This window comes from Oncorhynchus keta, chromosome 19 (assembly GCF_023373465.1).
Source record: "Oncorhynchus keta strain PuntledgeMale-10-30-2019 chromosome 19, Oket_V2, whole genome shotgun sequence".
NCBI lineage: Eukaryota > Metazoa > Chordata > Actinopteri > Salmoniformes > Salmonidae > Oncorhynchus > Oncorhynchus keta.
Window position 1 is genome coordinate 78,042,874 of NC_068439.1, and position 13,131 is coordinate 78,056,004.

The window sequence follows — 13,131 nt, forward strand, 5'->3', positions numbered from 1 at the left end:
CTGTATCTCTTGTTATCTCTCAGTGAAGTTGGTGACATGCTATTACTAGTGTATCCACACTCTCTCTCCCTGTCTCTCTCTCTCTCTCTCTGTCTCTCTCTCTCTCTCTCCCTGTCTCTCTGTCTCTCTCTCTCTCTCTCCCTGTCTCTCTGTCTCTCTCTCTCTCTCTCTCTCTCTCCCCTGTCTCTCTGTCTCTCTGTCTCTCTCTCTCTCCCTGTCTCTCTGTCTCTCTCTCTCTCTCTCCCTGTCTCTCTGTCTCTCTCTCTCTCTCTCTGTCTCTCTCCCTGTCTCTCTGTCTCTCTCTCTCTCTCTCTCCCTGTCTCTCTGTCTCTCTCTCTCTCTCTCTCTCTCTCTCTCTCTCTCCCTGTCTCTCTGTCTGTCTCTCTCTCTCTCTCTCTCTCTCTCTCTCTCTCCCTGTCTCTCTGTCTCTCTCTCTCTCTCTCTCTCTCTCCCTGTCTCTCTCTCTCTCTCTCTCTCTCTCTCTCTCTCTCTCTCTCTCTCTTTCTCCCTCCCTGTCTCGCTGTCTATCTCTCTCTCTCTCCCTGTCTCTCTCTCTCTCTCCCTGTCTCTCTCTCTCCCTGTCTCTCTCTCTCTCTGTCTCTCTCTCTGTCTCTGTCTCTCTCTCTGTCTCTCTCTGTCTCTCTCTCTCTCTCTCTCTGTCTGTCTGTCTGTCTGTCTGTCTGTCTGTCTGTCTGTCTGTCTGTCTGTCTGTCTGTCTGTCTGTCTGTCTGTGTCTCTGTCTCTGTCTCTGTCTCTGTCTCTGTCTCTGTCTCTGTCTCTTTCTCTTTCTCTTTCTCTTTCTCTCTCTCTCTCTCTCGCTTCCCCTCTCTCTCTCTCTTTCGCTCTCTCGCTTCCGCTCTCTCACTCGCTCTCTATCTCTACCTCCCTAACCTTGTTCTTCCTTTTTGTTATTTCTCTCTGTTATACCACCTACAATACCTTTCCCTCAGATACAAAAATAACAATTACTTCCTGAATGGCTATCGGTACGTTTGGCTGGAAAAGGCGTTTGCTGACTCTAATTTTGACCACCTGTTCTCCATGCTAACGGTAATGTGAGACTCCTGGCTTAATGCTAGCCGGAGTGTCAGTCTGTTTCTGCTCTCTTGACAACTCCTCATGGAATTGTCATGCCAAACAGACTGGCACCCAGGCTAGGTCGAATGCTTCACCTCTCTCCCCTCCTCCATCTTATTCTCCAGGCTATGGACTGAGCCAACAGTCAACACCACCTACCTACTGCACCTACCACAACCTACCTCCAGTTTACTGCACTGTTGATTCTGATTGGTCAGCCTCAACTTACAGCCAATCAGTGGTCAATCAATGAGCAATCCAGGAAGCATTTTGCTTGTTTACATAAAGATCATCATTCTCATTTTGTCTTAGAATCATGGAATGTTTTTTTCTCATGTGATTTAAGTAACATAATGACTGTATTTTTGGAGCTTTAGGTATCATTTATTAACTGAAATAATATTTGAATACAGTGTTCAGTGTTTTTAGATTTAATTTTAACCACATCCTCAGACAGTTTCTGTATGCTAATCAAGCCATCAAGGTTGACCAGTCAGAAGGGCCAGTGGCTACCACATCGACCAATCACCACCCTGGAATGCTCTTCCTCCCTGTTTCACCCTCACATCTCTCCCTCCTTCCGCCTCCCCCTTTCCTAAACTTACTTGGACACACCTTAACCTCATTCTCCTCTCCTTCTCCTCCTCTCATCCCTCCTTCCCCAGGCATCGTTCTATTAACCTCTTCGTGTTGGGCTATGTGAGACTATGGATAGAGACAGAGGAGTACTCCTTTGAGGAGAAGCTAGTGCAGGACCTGGCAGTAAGTACTGGGCATGTTGCGGTGGTGTCTACCACCACCTCAGCCCTAGCCTCAGCCTTGCCCCCTGTGCCCTGTGTTGGCACCGCACCCCTACCAGCCCTCTCCGCCGACTGCCTCTTGAGCACGATGCCCGCCGTCGAGCTTCGGGATCGGGATCGCTTCCCGGTCCGCCTGGGTCTGGGGACCTCGCCTTGGGCCCCCAGACGTTCCCGAGGGCCCCGCGCTCTCTCTAGCTTTGTGGCTCGCTACCGGCAGAGCCTTGACAGGCATGACAGGCTCAACCTCAGGAGACTCAGTGGCAGCAATGGCTCCGTCTCCGCAGCAAAGCACGTGGCTAGAAAAACAGGCTATGGCATGGGCTATGTCACCACTACTACTGCTGTGGTAAGAGGGGCGGCTACAGCCCTCAATAGGTGTTAGTTGTTTGATGTCCGACGTTGAACCAGCTAGATGTTGTACAGTCCGGTCTCTACTTTAACTGTAAGTCTGTAGTGAAGTGGTCAAGTGGCGTGTGAAGTGACGTCTTCGGTGGCATGCTCCGCGCACATCTCCGTCTGGATTCATACAGTATGGTGACGGGTGTTGAAATTCATTTCCAAGGAAGTAAACATGTTTACACAGTACTGCAACATGTCATAAAACACGTCAGAGGAAGAATGTACAAGAGTTAGACGACGACGTAACACATTCATCATCATCATCATCGTCATCGTCGTCCACACACTGTATTTATTTGTGCTGCATCTGTTGGACCATAGTTGTCTGCATGCGTTTTCACTGCTGGGTCCTGTTCAGTAGGGAAACAACGTTTTGAAACAGAGTGAAACAGTGAGCAACTCCCTGAACCAATAATAACGCAGCTTTTTTGTTTTTTCTGTCGTAAATGTTTTGCTACGGTGTGCCCCTACTAAACAATACCCTGGTCAATTCCCCTGACAATGCACCCCCCCCCACTCCCTGGTAACACTGTGCAGCAAAGTGGGACTTGAAAGGGGTGTGGTTAAAATGGAGGCAGGAGAGGGAGCAAGCCTGCTACAGCTCCATTATAATAAATCCCCAATTGAAATCAATCTTCTATCACATCGGGCAGCACAATTGATTCTGAGTTTGGGCTTATAATGTTTATATGTTGAAAACTATTTCTAAGGTGCGTACTTTCAGATTTTACGAACTCACTTGCTTGTTTAAATCCCTTGTGCTGCTCGCGTTTTGAAGTCGACAATGTAGAGGCGAGGGGGCGGACTGAGAGATCAGCCAATTAAAACCAGCGGTTGTTTCATCCTCTCCTGCCATAGACTTCCAGTCAAGTCCCGTTCTGAGGTGCTGTTAATCCAGAAGGTTCGACTCACAGAGAGCCGGCTGGTGGACAAGATTAGCCAGCAGGGTGTAGTCTCTAGTGGAAAGGCCAGGTGAAGAACAGAGATAACCCCTGTCTTTAGCCAGCAGGGTGTAGTCTCTAGTGGAAAGGCCATGTTAGGAACAGAGATAACCCCTGTCTTTAGCCAGCAGGGTGTAGTCTCTAGTGGAAAGGCCAGGTTCAGAACAGAGATAACCCCTGTCTTTAGCCAGCAGGGTGTAGTCTCTAGTGGAAAGGCCATGTTAGGAACAGAGATAACCCCTGTCTTTAGCCAGCAGGGTGTAGTCTCTAGTGGAAAGGCCAGGTTAAGAACAGAGTTAACCCCTGTATTTAGACAGCAGTGTGTAGTCTCTAGTGGAAAGGCCAGGTTCAGAACAGAGATAACCCCTGTCTTTAGTCAGCAGGGTGTAGTCTCTAGTGGAAAGGCCAGGTTAGGAACAGAGATAACCCCTGTCTTTAGCCAGCAGGGTGTAGTCTCTAGTGGAAAGGCCAGGTTAGGAACAGAGATAACCCCTGTCTTTAGCCAGCAGGGTGTAGTCTCTAGTGGAAAGGCCAGGTTCAGAACAGAGATAACCCCTGTCTTTAGTCAGCAGGGTGTAGTCTCTAGTGGAAAGGCCAGGTTAAGAACAGAGATAACCCCTGTCTTTAGCCAGCAGGGTGTAGTCTCTAGTGGAAAGGCCAGGTTAAGAACAGAGATAACCCCTTTCTTTAGCCAGCAGGGTGTAGTCTCTAGTGGAAAGGCCAGGTTAGGAACAGAGATAACCCCTGTCTTTAGTCAGCAGGGTGTAGTCTCTAGTGGAAAGGCCAGGTTAGGAACAGAGATAACCCCTGTCTTTAGCCAGCAGGGTGTAGTCTCTAGTGGAAAGGCCAGGTTAAGAACAGAGATAACCTCTGTCTCTTGTGGGTCGTCTGTGTAGAAAACCCCGATGAAGATTGTGGAGGAGGAGGAAGAGGAGGAGGTTGAGATTAAACCAGACCCTCTTCATCAGCTTATCCTTCACTTCAGCCACAACGCCCTGACAGAGAGAAGGTAGGAGAGATCAATTAATCAACCTAGTGAACAAGTGTTTTATCCGACCGATCTAACTTAAATAGATAATAATTGCGTGATATTAACTTATTTGTGTTATTTATCTCTACTGACCTGATACAAGACATGATAATGATTGGATAATGTGTTATTCTCTCCAGTTTCCTGGAAGAAGATCCGCTGTATATTGCATATGCAGACATGATGGCAAAGGTACTGTACGCAACTGAGAATTTGAGCACACTTTGGCTGCGTTTATATTGGCAGCCCAATTCTGATCTTTTGCCCAATTATTGGCAAAAGATCTGATCTGATTGGTCAAAAGGCAAATTGGTGGCAAAATATCATCTTTGGGCTGCCTATGTAAACAAATGGTTTCATAACCTGACTGGGTTTATATACAGTTAATTAATAGACCATTGTCATAACTCTCAACATGTCCTCCTTTATCTCCTCAGAGTTGTGCAGAGGATGAAGAGGAGGAAGAGGAGGAAGAGGGGAAAGAGAAGACATTTGAGGTTTGAATCTGTCTGCCTTTATTCCGCTTCACTGACCACCAGGCTTAAAGCCTTAGATACCTTTAATAGCCTGTGGCTATAGGCTGGATAGATACAGTGGGGCAAAAAAAGTATTTAGTCAGCCACCAATTGTGCACGTTCTCCCACTTAAGAAGATGAGAGAGGGCTGTAATTTTCATCATAGGTACACTTCAACTATGATTTTTAATGAATTTATTTGCAAATTATGGTGGAAAATAAGTATTTGGTCACCAAGCTATAGGCTGGATAGATATCTGACTCCTCAATACAACTTTACTGTGTCGCCTAACAAAGACAAGCATCGTCACTGTAGACATGCTCACCGAAACTTCAGCCATGTAAACACAAATCCTCACACGAGAGGCTCGCCTACCCTCCATAACAGTACATCTTAGGCCTAGCCTACCTTACAGGTCACTTCTCGTTGAACGCGGAACGAAGGAGAACTCGGGTTTGTTTTTTTGGAAAGTTTGTTGTTTTAAAAGTGTACTGGACGGTTTCTTAGTAGCTAGCTAACTTTTTAGTTTGGCTGGGAAAAATCAACAGTGCTTGGTGGCTGTACGACGGAAACACCGGTCGCCGTCATGGGACAGACGCATTGTTAAAAACGTTTCTAAACAACTAGCAGTAAAGAGACAACCTGGATACTAAGGAGATCCTGAGGGAAATCGACGAGTACCAACAGCTTTACGCTATGGAGGAACAACATACTCCGTCATGGAAAGATCCAGCTACCTCAAAAAATAACTCTAACCCGACAAAAAAAAGAAAGATTAATCTACAGACACAGACGATTTACTTACCGTTGAAGTAGAGGCTAGTGGCTGGAATCCATGCAGACTGGGGGCGTTGGGAGTTTAGCCAGAGTGACATTCTCACGCTCCAAGGAGAAAACAAGGCACTAAGAGCCAAGGGAAAAATCCACGATTCCAACATGGATTGTCTACTCAGGGAAAACAGGGTGATGAAAAAGTCGCTACTAGACATACAAAGTCGTAGCATGCGTGAAAATCTCATATTTTCTGGGATTCCTGAGGACGCATCCAATAGTCCAGAGAGCGCGATCAGAGAAGTCATGCAATCCGCCTTGAAACTTCCTCTAGACTGTAAACAAAGTAGCTTTCCACCGGGTACAGACTTGGAGCTCGGAGCAACAAAACCAAGGGTCCCCGACCAATCAACATTTGAACACTACCAACAACAGGAGCTGATCAGAAGCAGGGGAATGGAGGTTAAAGGGACTCATTTCCACGGGAGATAAACGAACGTCGCAAGAGACTGTATCCGGTACAAAGACAACAAAGGGAGAATGGTAAGCGTGCCTTTCTCATTGTGGGCAAACTCTTTATAGATGGACAGCTATTCTGAAACCGTTCCATAACACCATGGCTGTACTAAATTATACAGGGACTTCAGGTTACGAAAAAAAGAAAGTATGGGAACTGTAAAAAATATCTGAACACTATGAAGTGGATATTTGTCTATCTATTCTATGTCTTTGTCTACATGTATATGTTTACAACAACCAAGGGGAAGATATCAGAATAGGGACATTGGGGAATAATAACATATGGCACGGGATACATTTGTACTGTAGTGAAGCCGTCTCTACAGTAATGCAAGGTCTCTTTCATAAGATAGACTGAAATTGTACATTAAACATCACAGCATAGTTGAAAGATTTGTATATCAATCAAATTTTATTTATATAGCCCTTCGTACATCAGCTGATATCTCAAAGTGCTGTACAGAAACCCAGCCTAAAACCACAAACAGCAAGCAATGTTGCGTAGAAATCCGAAGAGGGTGGCCAGGAGAGATAGATGGGATGGGCTGAGGGTGACCAGCAGAGATAGATGGGATGGGCTGAGGGTGACCAGCAGAGATAGATGGGATGGGCTGAGGGTGACCAGCAGAGATAGATGGGATGGGCTGAGGGTGACCAGCAGAGATAGATGGGATGGGCTGAGGGTGACCAGCAGAGATAGATGGGATGGGCTGAGGGACCAGCAGAGATAGATGGGATGGGCTGAGGGTGACCAGCAGAGATAGGGGAGACCAGCAGAGATGGGGATGGGCTGGAGTTGGGATGGGCTGGGGTGACCAGCAGGGATAGATAGAATGATGGTCAAAGATAAACGTATAAAAACATGAAGTCAAAATAAAACATAATAAAAAGTATGTTTGAATGACACTGAGGGGCAGTGTTTTTAAAGCTAATGGCGGTTTGCCTGAGGCTGATGACCAGTGGATGGGCTGAGGTGTTTGTACATATTCATGTACACACACTCTCATTCAAATGCACGGAGTGCGCAGATGGACACACACACATGTAAATGTCAGACATGTACTCAAACATATCAAATTGGGCTGCTATGATTTTAGTTGTCCTCGATGTCCTTTGTTTTTTTGCATTGTTGTTTTTCTTTTTTTCTCTTCGGTTAATTTTCTTGGTTGTTGGCGCATTGGGGGTTATTGGGGGTGAGGAATGGAATTATTACAATTTATATATTTTTTTCTTGTGCTGGTGGTGGGGGGCTGTGGGAGGGGTCTCGGATGGTTGTGGGAGGGGTCCTGGATGGTTGAGGGAGGGGTCTCGGATGGTTGAGGGAGGGGTCTCGGATGGTTGTGGGAGGGGTCTCGGATGGCTGTGGGAGGGGTCACGGATGGTTGTGGGAGGGGTCTCGGATGGTTGTGGGAGGGGTCTCGGATGGTTGTGGGAGGGGTCCTGGATGGTTGAGGGAGGGGTCTCGGATGGTTGAGGGAGGGGTCTCGGATGGCTGTGGGAGGGGTCTCGGATGGTTGTGGGAGGGGTCTCGGATGGTTGTGGGAGGGGTCTCGGATGGTTGAGGGACAGCTCTTGAGGAACTGTGGGGGATCTTGGAGGGTTCGGGTCCCCATTTTTGGCCTTGTGGGAGATCTGTCGACTTGCCTTTGAGCAGGGCATTGATCCTGGATGCTTCTGTGTGACGCTCTGAATGGGAATCTGTTGGATGACTGGTATGATGTAGTTGTTGGATGGGAGTCTGTTAGATGACTGGTATGATGTAGTTGTTGGATGGGAGTCTGTTAGATGACTGGTATGATGTAGTTATTGAATGGGAGTCTGTTGGATGACTGGTGTGGTGTAGTTGTTGAATGGGAGTCTGTTGGATGACTGGTATGATGTAGTTATTGAATGGGAGTCTGTTGGATGACTGGTGTGGTGTAGTTATTGAATGGGAGTCTGTTGGATGACTGGTGTGGTGTAGTTGTTGAATGGGAGTCTGTTGGATGACTGGTGTGGTGTAGTTGTTGAATGGGAGTCTGTTGGATGACTGGTGTGGTGTAGTTGTTGAATGGGAGTCTGCTGGATGACTGGTGTGGTGTAGTTGTTGAATGGGAGTCTGTTGGATGACTGGTGTGGTGTAGTTGTTGAATGGGAGTTTGTTGGATGACTGGTGTGGTGTAGTTGTTGAATGGGCGTCTGCTGGATGACTGGTGTGGTGTAGTTGTTGAATGGGAGTCTGCTGGATGACTGGTGTGGTGTAGTTGTTGAATGGGAGTCTGCTGGATGACTGGTGTGGTGTAGTTGTTGAATGGGAGTCTGCTGGATGACTGGTGTGGTGTAGTTGTTGAATGGGAGTCTGCTGGATGACTGGTGTGGTGTAGTTGTTGAATGGGAGTCTGTTGGATGACTGGTGTGGTGTAGTTGTTGAATGGGAGTCTGTTGGATGACTGGTGTGGTGTAGTTGTTGAATGGGAGTCTGTTGGATGACTGGTGTGGTGTAGTTGTTGAATGGGAGTCTGCTGGATGACTGGTGTGGTGTAGTTGTTGAATGGGAGTCTGCTGGATGACTGGTGTGGTGTAGTTGTTGAATGGGAGTCTGCTGGATGACTGGTGTGGTGTAGTTGTTGAATGGGAGTCTGCTGGATGACTGGTGTGGTGTAGTTGTTGAATGGGAGTCTGTTGGATGACTGGTGTGATGTAGTTGTTGGATGACTGGTGTGATGTAGTTGTTGGATGACTGGTGTGATTGTTGAATGTCTGTTGGATGACTGGTGTGGTGTAGTTGTTGATGACTGGTGTGATGTCTGTTGGATGACTGGTGTGATGTAGTTGTTGGATGACTGGTGTGATGTAGTTGTTGGATGACTGGTGTGATGTAGTTGTTGGATGACTGGTGTGATGTAGTTGTTGGATGACTGGTGTGATGTAGTTGTTGGATGACTGGTGTGATGTAGTTGTTGGATGACTGGTGTGATGTAGTTGTTGGATGACTGGTGTGATGTAGTTGTTGGATGACTGGTGTGATGTAGTTGTTGGATGACTGGTGTGATGTAGTTGTTGGATGACTGGTGTGTGTGTTGTTGGATGACTGGTGTGAGTTGTTGGATGACTGGTGTGATGTAGTTGTTGGATGACTGGTGTGATGTAGTTGTTGGATGACTGGTGTGATGTAGTTGTTGGATGACTGGTGTGATGTAGTTGTTGAGCAGCTTCACTGCAACTATAATGTATGTTTTGGATATTCAATAAAAAAAATCTATAAAAAAATAAAATAAAACAATCCTCACAGCGTTAAAATCCTCAAAACATTTATTGTTTTATTTATTTCTTACGATGTAAAGTGTTTCACATCACACAGGCATCTCCTTTGCAGATGATGTATTTCTCCCCTCAGGATGATAGATCGATTTAACAAAGTTTAGCCATTTTTAATCAATGTGTGTGTGTTTGGGCCCACAGGAAAAGGAAATGGAGAAGCAGAAGATCTTGTACCAGCAGGCCAGACTACACGCCCGCGGGGCTGCTGAGATGGTGCTACAGATGATCAGCGCCAGTAAAGGTGTTGATCGTCGTCTTTTAGCTGCAGTATAGATGAAGCCAAATGGCCTTCAAATGAACAATTCTGTTCTGCTCTCTGTCCCCAGGTCGACTAGGTCCTATGGTGACCTGTACCCTCAAACTGGGCATCTCCATCCTCAACGGAGGCAACGTGCTGGTCCAGCAGGTTAGTCTACGTCACATTATTACAAGTGTATTACTGTGTATGTTTGACACATCATTACCACAGATGTATTCCCATCATCACGTCTTGCCAAGACTTTCTGTGCATGAAAACGTGAGTTTTACATTCCATTGCTTTTGGCAGAAAATGCTGGATTACCTGAAAGAGAAAAGAGACGCAGGCTTTTTCAAGAGTTTGTCCGGCCTCATGCAGTCCTGCAGGTAACCGTGACTACGCCACCCAAAATAACCCAGAGTACAGACCTCGTCTCAGAACTGCCTGGGAATGAGGATAGCCTTCTGATCAACTTCTGATAAATCAATGTATGGTAATTTATTGATAAGCATGTTGGTTATACCCAATGACGATAATACATTGACCTTCATAGTCCTATCACCACTGTTTATGTCAATCTTATTAATGATCCCTGTTCTGATGTGTTTCTCTTTGACAATGTACCTTATCTCCGTACCCTCCACAGTGTCCTGGACTTGAATGCCTTTGAGAGACAGAATAAAGCGGAAGGTCTGGGGATGGTGACAGATGAAGGATCCAGTAAGTTTAGCGACAGGATGGCCAGCTGATGCACGACCCCAACTTTTAATAAGTAGTTCAACATTTGAGTGTAGCTTCCTTTTTCCCTTTAGCCGTAGGTGAGCTGTCTCGCTTGCTGTTTGACACTTCTGAGTATCTTTACTCGGAAAACTGTTAAGAGAACAAAAATCACACCTTTCCTTTCATTAGTTGTCCCCAAGCCTAGTCTAGGTAGGTTCACGTTTTCAGTGTTCGATTTCAGCTTATTTAGTTTTTTTCTCAGAAATAGGTCCAAGAGATGTCTGCTATGTTAACTGTTGTCTTGACTCAGAGAATCGAGAACATTAGGGATCAACACACACCTTTCACTCACTGCTCAGCAAGAAGCCAACCTCCTGCCATAAGGCTAATGCTGGACCATGACACTGACCTAATGCTGGACCATGACACTGGCCTGATGCTGGACCATGACACTGGCCTGATGCTGGACCATGACACTGACCTAATGCTGGACCATGACACTGACCTAATGCTGGACCATGACACTGGCCTAATGCTGGACCATGACACTGACCTAATGCTGGACCATGACACTGGCCTGATGCTGGACCATGACACTGGCCTGATGCTGGACCATGACACTGGCCTAATGCTGGACCATGACACTGACCTAATGCTGGACCATGACACTGACCTAATGCTGGACCATGACACTGACCTAATGCTGGACCATGACACTGGCCTAATGCTGGACCATGACACTGACCTAATGCTGGACCATGACACTGGCCTGATGCTGGACCATGACACTGGCCTGATGCTGGACCATGACACTGGCCTGATGCTGGACCATGACACTGACCTAATGCTGGACCATGACACTGACCTAATGCTGGACCATGACACTGACCTAATGCTGGACCATGACACTGACCTAATGCTGGACCATGACACTGGCCTAATGCTGGACCATGACACTGACCTAATGCTGGACCATGACACTGACCTAATGCTGGACCATGACACTGACCTAATGCTGGACCATGACACTGACCTAATGCTGGACCATGACACTGACCTAATGCTGGACCATGACACTGACCTAATGCTGGACCATGACACTGACCTAATGCTGGACCATGACACTGACCTAATGCTGGACCATGACACTGACCTAATGCTGGACCATGACATTGGCCTGAGGCTGGACCATGACACTGGACAAAGTTCAGTAGTTTCATCAGGTTTAGGAATCTAAGCTGTTCGGGTTCATCAGGTTTAGGAATCTAAGCTGTTTGGGGGTTTCATCAGGTTTAGGAATCTAAGCTGTTCGGGTTCATCAGGTTTAGGAATCTAAGCTGTTTGGGGGTTTCATCAGGTTTAGGAATCTAAGCTGTTCGGGTTCATCAGGTTTAGGAATCTAAGCTGTTCGGGGGTTTCATCAGGTTTAGGAATCTAAGCTGTTCGGTAGTTTCATCGGGTTTAGGAATCTAATCTGTAGTTTGTGTGTGTAAGTACAGTAGTTATCAATGTATATGACAACATCTATACTTCTCATGTTGTCTGGTTCTGATTCAGTACCAATACGATACACTAAAAGCTTTCCAAGAGATATTTTTACTCCTAATTTGAGAGCAAGGGTTTCCTCCGTCCTGAAGTAGGGCTAAGACATCGTTCAGCATTTTTTAAATGTAACCTTAATTTAACCTGGCAAGTCAGTTAAAAACAAATTCTTATTTACAATGACGGCCTATCAGGGAACAGCAGGTTAACCTCCTTGTTCGGGGACAGATTTCTACCTTGTCAGCTTGGGGAGTCGATCCTGGCCCAACGCTCTAACCACCAGGCTACCTGCTCCAACCACTAGGCTACCTGCTCCAACCACTAGGCTACCTGCCCTAATCACTAGGCTACCTGCTCTAACCACTAGGCTACCTGCTCTAACCACTAGCCTACCTGCCGCCCCAGCATTAACTAGATATTAACTAGATACACGCCTCTTATGTCACATCTGCATTACAACACACACACACACCTCCCCCCACACACCCAATACACACACACACCTCCCCCATCACACCGAATACACACACACACACACCCTCCCCCACACACCTAATACACACACACACCTTCCCACACACACCTAATACACACACACACCTACCCCACACACCCAATACACACACACCTACCCCACACACCTCCCCCCACACACCTCCCCACACACACCTAATACACACACACACCTCCCCCCACACACCTAATGCACACACACATACACACACACACTTCCCCTAACACATCCTTCAGTACTGAAAGGTTAACGACAATAACACCCTATGTACTAAGTACACGCTAATTATCATCAATTCTTAAAACCCTTCCCTTTAACCTCATGCCCTTGTCTCCTCACCTATAATGAGGTTAAAAACCTTCCCTTTAACAGGATGCTCCTGTCTCCTCACCTATAATGAGGGTAAAACCCTTCCCTTTAACAGGATGCCCTTGTCTCCTCACCTATAATGAGGTTAAAACCCTTCCCTTTAACAGGATGCTCCTGTCTCCTCACCTATAATGAGGTTAAAAACCTTCCCTTTAACCTCATGCCCTTGTCTCCTCACCTATAATGAGGTTAAAACCCTTCCCTTTAACAGGATGCCCTTGTCTCACCTATAATGAGGTTAAAAACCTTCCCTTTAACCTAACCTATAATGAGGTTAAAACCCTTCCCTTTAACAGGATGCTCCTGTCTCCTCACCTATAATGAGGTTAAAAACCTTCCCTTTAAACAGGATGCCCTTGTCTCCTCACCTATAATGAGGTTAAAAACCTTCCCTT

General features: G+C 46.5%; 1 protein-coding gene across 3 annotated transcripts in view; it reads left to right on the forward strand.

Moving 5' to 3' along the window:
* Positions 1-13,131, forward strand: part of LOC118374826 (ryanodine receptor 3-like) — a 251,864-nt gene that overhangs the window by 208,445 nt on the left and 30,288 nt on the right. For all 3 annotated transcript variants that reach the window (XM_052471367.1, XM_052471368.1, XM_052471369.1), the window contains 8 exons: positions 1,743-1,839; positions 4,114-4,226; positions 4,388-4,439; positions 4,685-4,744; positions 9,495-9,594; positions 9,680-9,759; positions 9,901-9,977; positions 10,238-10,311. In XM_052471367.1, the coding sequence (XP_052327327.1) occupies positions 1,743-1,839; positions 4,114-4,226; positions 4,388-4,439; positions 4,685-4,744; positions 9,495-9,594; positions 9,680-9,759; positions 9,901-9,977; positions 10,238-10,311 (653 nt within the window). The remainder of the gene's footprint in view (positions 1-1,742; positions 1,840-4,113; positions 4,227-4,387; positions 4,440-4,684; positions 4,745-9,494; positions 9,595-9,679; positions 9,760-9,900; positions 9,978-10,237; positions 10,312-13,131) is intronic.